The sequence below is a fragment of the Magnolia sinica genome, chromosome 9, assembly GCF_029962835.1.
Source record: "Magnolia sinica isolate HGM2019 chromosome 9, MsV1, whole genome shotgun sequence".
NCBI classification, from domain to species: Eukaryota; Viridiplantae; Streptophyta; class Magnoliopsida; order Magnoliales; family Magnoliaceae; genus Magnolia; species Magnolia sinica.
Window position 1 is genome coordinate 91017696 of NC_080581.1, and position 9493 is coordinate 91027188.

Here is a 9493-nt window from a genome sequence, read left to right on the forward strand (position 1 = left end):
CCAACCTGTTGGTAAGGTTATAAAAAAAACTGCCTAATTAAGATCGAATTTACATTCTGAAGCCTTTTTCATCAAGTTTTCAAAAAGGTCAAGTAATTTTTATTCAAAGGTGGCTCATTGGGCCGAACAAGAACTGGAAATAGTATACCACTATAATGTTTACGTATAATCCATCTCAATCACCAGGTGTATCACCCCCTCTTAGGCCCAGGGCTCAAAACTCAGATCCATACATAATTCAGGTAGACCACACAGTTAGAAATAGTGTACAGGCCAAAAGCCAGCTACCAAACTGTTTCCACTGATGTAGCCCACCTAAATCACAGATGGGCCACATTTTTGGAGCACATGTTTAAATTCGGGTGTGGCATCTAGTGGTTGGGAGTGGATTTCATATAATCATCTTGGTGGGCCATGTAAAAATCAAGAGTGAGCATCTCTCTTTCAACATTTGTTGCCCGGAGGCGTCCGGGGAAAAAAAAAAAACCCTATATTAAGTAGGTTTTTTCTTTGTTTTTTTTTTGTAAAATTCCCAATAAGAAATCTTATTATAGGCATCCATTAGGGGAGGAAAAAGCTGAAAGATTTTGTCTGCATTTTGTCATAACTGGATTGATTTGAATTTCGAACAAGATACAAGCCTCTGAAACAACCGTTGTTCATGCATGCAGGCGATACATGGATGAAGGTGTTGTCTATGATACACCATATCAAAATCGGCACGAATGCTATATCATGGTAAAAATCTGATCAAGACGGACAGACGCAGGCGTTAGATGATGGCACACCATATATTACAAGATTATTTCCAAACAACAAAGTTCTACAAAAAGAATATCTTACACAAGTTTCAATAGCAACAACTGAATACAACGCGGAAGTTTTAATACTCACCAACCCACAAAGCAACGGCAGAAGATGCAGCCTTGATGGCAACAGCTTGACGTGAGCTCGGAGAAATGACCATGGCTCAGAATCTATATGGATTCTTTCTTGTGCTATTGAGGAAATCAGGTTTTTTTTTTTTTTTTTTTGCCTTGAATAACCGTTTGAACAAATGATTTCTCTGTTGTGTGTGGAAGTGCAGAGATGAGAGAGCTCATGTGAGCCACATTGATTTTTTATAACCATTTTCTCCAACTGGCTGACCTTCTGTCACTGGATCCGAATCTGGGAAGGTTTAGAAGAGAATTGACCCTTGTAACGCCTTCAAGTGCAGACCATTCCTCTTCCTCTGTGGATGAAATGCACTCGGCAAGGCTCCTCGTGGACTGGCACCTATCAGGCCGGTTCTCTACATTTGGCTCAGAAACTGGCACGATTTCATTGGCACCATGGATTGCATTCGATTGCTCAAGAGCAGAAGCTTGAACCCAGGCCATGTCAGAAATTGACCTATCCGGTTCCCCATTTGCTGTCTCTTTCCGAGTCAAACTGGAGACTCTCGACTCCACTGCTTCATCTGTCGTTCTTTCAAAAGCACTCTCAGGACCTTCAACAGATGAGGATGGTGGGTCCAGAAAGAGACAGACTACAGCACAGTCATCGGATTTGGATGTTGGAAACTTGAGCCTCCATGCTCGAACTGCATGGTCCACAAGAGCTCTAGCTGCTGTTGCTCGACTCGGTGCTGAAGCTACTATATCCACGACTTCTGCATTAGAGAGGACGTCCCAGACCTGAACAGAGGACTTAAAAAGCTTTTAGAGAGAGAGAGAGTATAAAGTCCAATGAGCTATTTTATGACCTGAAGCATTTAGAGATTCAAAGGTTTGTAATCAGAAGAAACCATATGAAGGATCTTAGTTAACATGAGCAGCAGGAAATACGAGCAAGAAAACAGCCATCCCATGACCCAAAGAATTAAGAATTACAAGATTCTGAAGCATGAATAGGAACCAAAGCAGAAAGTTCTTGCAACTATTTGAAGGATTCGAGTTAATGGAGGAAAGAAGAAGAGGCATGAGTGGGTGTCGGAAGAACTGCTGTGCTATTCACTAGTTAAAGACCCAAAGCAGTTAGGAATTGCAAGACTCTGAAGCAGAAGCATCACATTTGCCCCTAAGATGTGTTAAACAATAGCTTACCCCATCAGTGGCGAGAACAACAAACTCATCTCTCTCTGTGAGACGGCGATAAGAAACATCCGGAACAGAAATCAAACCGAAATCCTTCAGACAGAAGTCCCCGAAAGCTCGTGCCATTGCTAGGCCAGGCGAGTCGTTGTTGGGCAACCATACACGTGCAACCTCAGGCTCGTCCTGCAAGGCAAAAACTCTCCCTTTGCATTGTTGAATTCTGGCAGCTTCCCCTAAACACAATAACAATGACATCGAAGATTCAATTTTTACAGCCAGAGGAGACTTGTTTCCCAATAAATAACAAATTATATTCCAGGCCCCCAGCAGAGAAAAGTAGATTTTTGATATTCAACTTTGGTGGGCCTCAAACAAATCACCTGCCCAATTTAAAGATGGGCCTGAAGAATCTTAGCCGCTATGAATGGCAGGTCTGATATTCAAGTTTTCTTTCTCTTGATAGATGCAAAACAAGGTTGATGACAGCTCGAGACCTCACAGAGAGCGCAAGCAAAACTGTAAAAGATGAAGAACAATTCAAGAATTCCTTTCATGCTCCAGTATTAGGGTAACTGACTTTATTTTGGTTCAGGCTCAAACACCTTAGATATGGTTTCTTTATAATAGCTTTTTGAGATTCAGTTACACGGGCTAGAAACTATAGTATCTTAAAGCCAAAGATGCATGTAAGGGACGGTACAATCACCAGAAAGGCCAGTCCATCCAACTTCATGATCTCCTCTCCTGCTGTTTTCCGGGGGCAAAAAGAGCATTGGTCATGGTAAATTCAAAACATCCAGAGGGGCTATGATATGAAAAGGGAAATAAGTTCAGTAAATTCAAATCATTCAAAGGGGCTATGATATGACCATAATACTCTTGCCTCACCCAGTGAATTAAAATTATACCTTCGGATCATTTGATTCCTTCCAATCTTAAAAGTTGGAGAGAGTGTTTCATGTAAACAGATTCTCTGAGAAAGAGACTGTATATCATGTATGGGTCTTGGGAAAGCCATTCTAAGTAATACAGAAACTGTCTCGGTTATATATAATATACATGCATGCATACATGATAGAGAGAGAGAGAGTGAGAGTGAATTTGGGGTAAAATATTTTAAAAATCTGACTGATGGAGGGGGTATCAATTCCCTAAGAATTTGATCCCCAGCTTTTATGAAGGAATAATAAATGCCTCTTTATGTTAAATGAATTGCCGCAAGGATCCATTTCCAACTGTTTCCTAGCACCCAAACGTGAGAAAGGCCCTAACTAATGGATTATGTTTCCACAGGAGCTACCTTCCAGCTAACCAGACAACCCCTTTTGGTAAAATGGCCAAACTGCATGTTTCTCGTACATTTCAAAATACCACTGGTTCAGCATTCAGTAATACAAAATTACAAACAGTGTCATGCAGTGCACATAATCAAACATGTGAAGACTTGACTTGGAAAGTGGTCTTCCTATTTCCAATTCTGACTCTACAGTGTCAATGAAGATCTCACTTATTTGATTAAAATGAAAATCAAAGTTGTGGACTCAGCACCAAGAGTGCAGTCAAACTGGTTTGACTCATCCAAGTTCTGAGTCGACCATAGAGCTTTTGAACATTGCATTTGGCAAAGTGCACATGACCAATGCTCAAAGAATCAGACTAGACCTGGAAACTGGACCTATCCATTTCCAAGTGAGTCGGAGTGGAGGACTTCCCTATTTGATGGAAAAGAAAATCAGATTTGCAGATTCCTTCTTGAGAAGGCAGTCAAACCAGTGGGACTAATCCAAGTTCTGAGTTAGCCATCAACTTGGTATAGCATGGTAAGCCAGAAGGCATGGGTAACTTCTAGAACAATTTCTTTTGTAACTGAATAGAAGAATCAAGGAAGCATTGGAGAGAGCAAAAATCTACAAGAAGCATACTTGGAAGATTGGGCTTCAAGTCCACAGTCAGTTGTATGGGCAACAACGTGTGGTCTTTATCTCTTGTGCCCAACACTGCTCTCGAGTCTCCAACATTTCCCACTATTAGATCCTGCCCCTGAAGAAATGAAAGATATTTTCGATAATGGCATGCAAACTGGTGAAAATCAAAGAACACTTAGAAAACATTGTGTGAACTATTACCTGCTTTACCAAGGTGACGGCGGTAGTCCCACTACAGAAACAATCAATTGTAGGATGCAGTTTCAGTTCTTTATCCATTAACTTGAAAGCCTTTAATATAGATTGTTTTAGCGCAACGTACTTCTCAGGGAACTTTTCATTTTCATCAGCATCTAAGGACTCACCCCATTCTTCGTCTATGCTAGATGCTGTTTCTTCCGAATTCATGCTTCCCAGTACGCCATTGTTCTCATGTAGGCCATTACGGTCGCAAACATTAGCGTGCCATTGGGCACACAGCATAAGAGGAAGAGAATCTCTAACTTTCTTGGCAACCATGTGACCAAATGGACCGTGACCATCGAATACTCCACAGAAGACCGTATCGCTTCTTGAACAGAAATTCTAGCGTAATGAATCCCAAGTGGTCATTCACTGAGGCAGTATGAAAAGAAAACACGGATATTTGCAATCTAATTGATAGCACTCAAATAAAATGCACAGGTTGAACACTGTATAAAATCTTATGGTGTTCATAGCATTAGTTAAAATGCATGGTCTGAACAGTGAATAAATTCTTCAGGTGCTCGTAGTATAAATAGGAGAGTGGATTGACATAATGGTTAGTTTGGACTTGGACTTTCTTAGATGACCAGGGTTGATGTATCTGAGCTACTTTGAAAGGTAAATATGTGATTGAGTGTACTAATTGCAGGAGCATACCCACGAGTTCACTGCAGTTTCAGCAGTTTGATCCAAGCAACAGATAAGGAAAGCGATGAATCTAGACAAGTCGAAATCAAACATAGAATATGAGTCACACATTACTTCAGCTGTGGATTTGGAACTGTTAGTTATGTTTGTTATGTCAATGCATACGTGAACCAGCAACATGACAGGACCAGGTACTTTGTTCCATGTGGGAAAAAAGGTAACAGGGTTGGGTAATAAAATGAGACGATCAGTGCTCTGGGCCTGAATATCCAGCAACTTGCTCAGTGCAATTTCCTATGGACAAACTTATGGAGATTATGATTGGAAATTAGAACAGCAACTAGACAGGTTGTAGAGGTGATGGAAGAATAAGGTTGGTAAAGTTTATAGCGCCTAGTGCTTTCAATGTTTTTCCATTTATTATATATTTCGACCAGGCGCTTGGATATGCATTTGCCACCTATTCCGTTGCATGCTAACTTCTCTAGCCATACTAAGCATAGCATTCAAGGTAGTACAGAGCAGTGCAAAATTTCAGATGGGTTGCACAGTCACCAGCTTATGTGACCACCTTGGAAGCAGGAGTTAAATTGGATTAGAAATCAAGTGGCTTACCTTTCAATTTCCTTTAGCCGGGTGCCTAGGGAAGTGAATTCCCTCGCAGATGTTTTAGCTAAGGGTCCTTTGAGGCCTATGCTATGTACCTGTTCTGGCTGTCCAGTAGTTTGATGGATACTTTTCCCTTCTTCTTCTTAAATAATATTTTTGTTACCCATGTGAGGATCTCAAAGATCTGGAAATTGCTCAACCAAAACAGCATTATTCTCTTGAAGGGTTACAAGAGATCTCAGATCCTTTGACATTAGTAATGGCAACAGGAAAAAATTTAAGTTGGCCATTCTAACCAAGAATGCATGTTTCTGGCATAAGTGTTATTTACTTTCACATTTATTTTTTTTTGGCAAGTTTTCCCATTTCCTGAAAAACTGGGTGATGGTCCACCTGCCTGATCCCTCTAAATCATAGATTCAACTTCAAAGATGAGAAATTTTATTGGTTAAAATCCTTTTCACAATCATTAATGATCCCAAAATTTAAACAAGGCTAATTTTAATAGCAACAATATGAGCCGGATCTGCTGGTGTTCAATTTCATGATTTCATAACAAACCTTATACCAAAATAGTCATGCCCACACGTGCCCTAAATCAGCTCAGCACGTTTTACGAGAGGAAAAAAAAAAAAACATAAAGAGCCACATTACTAATCAAATCCTCCTTAAAATATTAAATATTTTCCTCTGATAGCATCAAATTGCTGAAGTCTTGCAATAAATAACCATGAAGGCTTAATGCTTTAATATGAGAGCATGTTCTGTCCTTGGAACTAAAAAAAGATGGATCATAAATTGGAAAAGGACTAATGTTGACTAAAGATTTTTTCCACGCGATGCTGCCAATTTTCCAGAATGTATTATTCTTGATCTGTGACTATTAAAAACAGGAAACAGGGAATAAAGCAAAATAATAATTTAAGTTCTCATGATGGAAATTTCATAAAAACCCATTTGGAAATCAAGAGAAGAAGGAACATAACATGTGACTGTCAGGGAAAATTTTTAAAAAAAAAAAGCCACATAGAAAACTTCCCCTCCACTGATTTTGATGTTCGGTGAGCTTATAGCTAACGTCCCATGACACACAGGCTGACCAATTGTTGATCTGAACCATTCATTCATTCAGACGAGTAGGAGCAAGTCATGGTGCAAGAATCACCCTGACCGAGCTAACGTCCCCAAACCTTTTAAATGGCACACGGGGTGACCTATCGTCAATCCGAACCATTTATTCATTCATACAACTAGGAGCAAGCAATGGTGCAAAAATCACACCAATCAGATGATCCTAACCCTTAGAATGGGGCCAATATGTTACAACCGTCCATTGTTTACGAACCATATATCAAATGGTTAGAAACATCAAATCTAAGTACTTCTTTAGAATCATAAGAAATACAAAGTGAGATGTATTTAGTAGATGTTTCCAGATGATGATCGGACCTATTTCGTTTCTCCAGTCAATCTTGACTGTCCATTTTCATGCTATTGATCGGGAAGCTTAGGATCACCCAATTGGCAAAAATTTTGCACCATGGCTTGCTCCTAGTTGTATGAATGCAGTTCAGATCAAGAACAGGTCACCCCGTGTGCCATTTATATATACTGAAGGCATCAGATTTCTTCATCTAGGGTAGTAAATTACTATGGCCTTTTGGAAATTTGAAGGACATCAATATCGAAGTTCAACCAACCATTTCCATCAAATACATAAAAAGAAAGAGGACGAATTTTTACCATGATTAGAAAAAAAAAATAAAAATAAAAAAATAAAATAAATCTGTAATTTCATACTAACAGAAAATGAAAATCTCTCACTTAACTGAAATCAGTCTCTTTATTGAATCGTTTAACATCCAAAAACAATAATAATAAAAAATGAACATCCCCCAAAATCCAACCAAACAAATTCTTCAAATACAAGCACAGAATACAAAAGAAAAATCCCAAAAATCGATTTTTTTTTTCTATACCATTTAATTTCTGCAGCTTCCTTATGAAACCCCCACTGAAAAATCTCTCCGATATCAGATAAAAAAAAATTTTAAAAAGATTACTTTTTTATAGAAATTGATAATATAATCGAATATTTGACAATTTCTTATATCGAAGCAATGACATGAGAAATTCAAGTAAAAGAAATAAACTGAACTAACCTCCCAGACGAGCATGGCATCTTGATTGGTGCCTTTCCTTCCCTGCTGCGTGTATAAGCAAGCGACGTCGCTGGAACCGTTGAGGAACAACCGGCCGGGGATTCGCTGCAGCTCGTTTTCTCCCACGTTGGCGGGGATACCGATGCCGATGGTACCGGCGCCGAAACGATCGGAAGCGCCTGGCCCACCTCCCTCGATGCCCTTGATGTTGATCTTCTTGTTTCCGTTCTGATCGAGGGCTTGTTTTCCGTTTTTGCAGAGGCACGTTGAAAGACACGAACCCATCCGATCCGACGGTCAGAGTGAGAAAGAGAGAAAGAAAGATCCGACGGCAGAGATATCGAGATCAGAGAGAGAGAGAGAGAGAGAGAGAGAGAGAGTTTCGTAACGTTTCGGTTAGTGTTGGGGGAGGGAAACGAGGGAGTCTTCAGTGAGAGGGGTTTTGGTCTTTCCAGCGATTGCAAAAGGCTGAAAACGACGACACGACGTTTATATAGAGGCCAGTTTTTTGCCTTTTTTTTTTTTAATACTCTGGCTGCGTTCAACGCTTCATACGCAGGCACTTAAAATAGTACACGTGGCAAATTTAACTGTCTAAAATGTGGAAGCGGATTGCGCGCTGAGTTGCTGACAAAACTGTGTGGACCACCATGATTAATGTGTCTTATCTGCGCTGTTCATCCATTATTCTACCTTATATTAGACCATAAGTCCAAAATATAAGCATATAAAAAGTTCAAGTGGGCCACACCGAGACAACAGTAAGAACTAAATGTCAACAGTTGAATTCTTTTTAAAATCATAAAAATTTAACTGATATCTGTGTTTTCGATTTGTTCATGTCTGTTGACCTTTCCAATAGGTTAGATGTTGTGACCAGAGGAAGGTTCCCACGGCTATTTCCCGTGGTGTCGTCCACTTGTGCTTTTAATATACTTTAATTTTGAGCTTAACTCTTAAGGGCCTGTTTGGGCGGTGGGATTAGAAGGGATTAGGTGGGATGGGATTCATCTGGTCCTGTGCCAATTCCACTCCATGTCTGAGAAGAATGGAAAAGCTTGGAATTACATTAAATGGAATTGCATTAGGTCGTGCCAATTTCACTCAATGTTAGCAAGTTTTGTAGGTCCTACCATGATGTGTGGGCTATATCCACACCGTCCACCCATTTATCAAGATTATTTTAGAACATGGGCTAAAAAATCAGGTAAATCTAAAGCTCAAGTGGACCCCACCATAGAAAGCAACGGGGATTGAATACTTACCGTTGAAAACTTCTTTGGGGCCACATAAGTTTTGAATCTACCTCATTTTTAGGCCCATGCCATAAAATGAGGTTACAAAACAAATAAACGGTTTAGATATAACACGTGTGTTATTTTCAATAATTTCAAATGATAGTGGGTATATCCATTCAAAGTACCACTTATAATCAGCAAAGCATGGCATTAAACTTATCCCAGGACAACAAGGAAAATCTCAGTCATGGGTAATAATTATGTTTTTTGAATTCCATCCCACGTGGTCAATCCCTTCTAATCCCATCTCCCAAAGAGGCCCTAAAATAAGATGAAAAAATTAAATGAATGGCATAAATAAGTGCCTTATATTTACAATGGGCTTTAAGGAGTTTACTCAAACCATGGGACCCACTTTGATTTATGTGTTGTATTTCTGTACCGTTCATCTACTTTTCATATTATCTGAGGATGTGGGCTCAAAACTGAATTAGATCAAATATCAAGTGGGCCACACTGTAAAAATTAATTGTGATTTATCATTAAAAGCTTCTTATAGGCCATAAAAAATTTTATCACGTGAATAT

General features: G+C 39.5%; 1 protein-coding gene across 1 annotated transcript; it reads right to left on the reverse strand.

Moving 5' to 3' along the window:
* Positions 1–710: 710 nt before the first annotated feature.
* On the reverse strand, positions 711–8103 carry LOC131256068 (probable protein phosphatase 2C 66). The gene is made up of 5 exons (XM_058257112.1): positions 7669–8103; positions 4205–4588; positions 4001–4118; positions 2088–2311; positions 711–1679 (listed from the first exon to the last, which is right to left on the reverse strand). The coding sequence occupies exons 1-5, from the start codon at positions 7951–7953 to the stop codon at positions 1122–1124; spliced, it is 1569 nt and encodes a 522-aa protein (XP_058113095.1). The 5' UTR covers positions 7954–8103; the 3' UTR covers positions 711–1121.
* Between the last annotated feature and the right edge of the window lie 1390 nt (positions 8104–9493).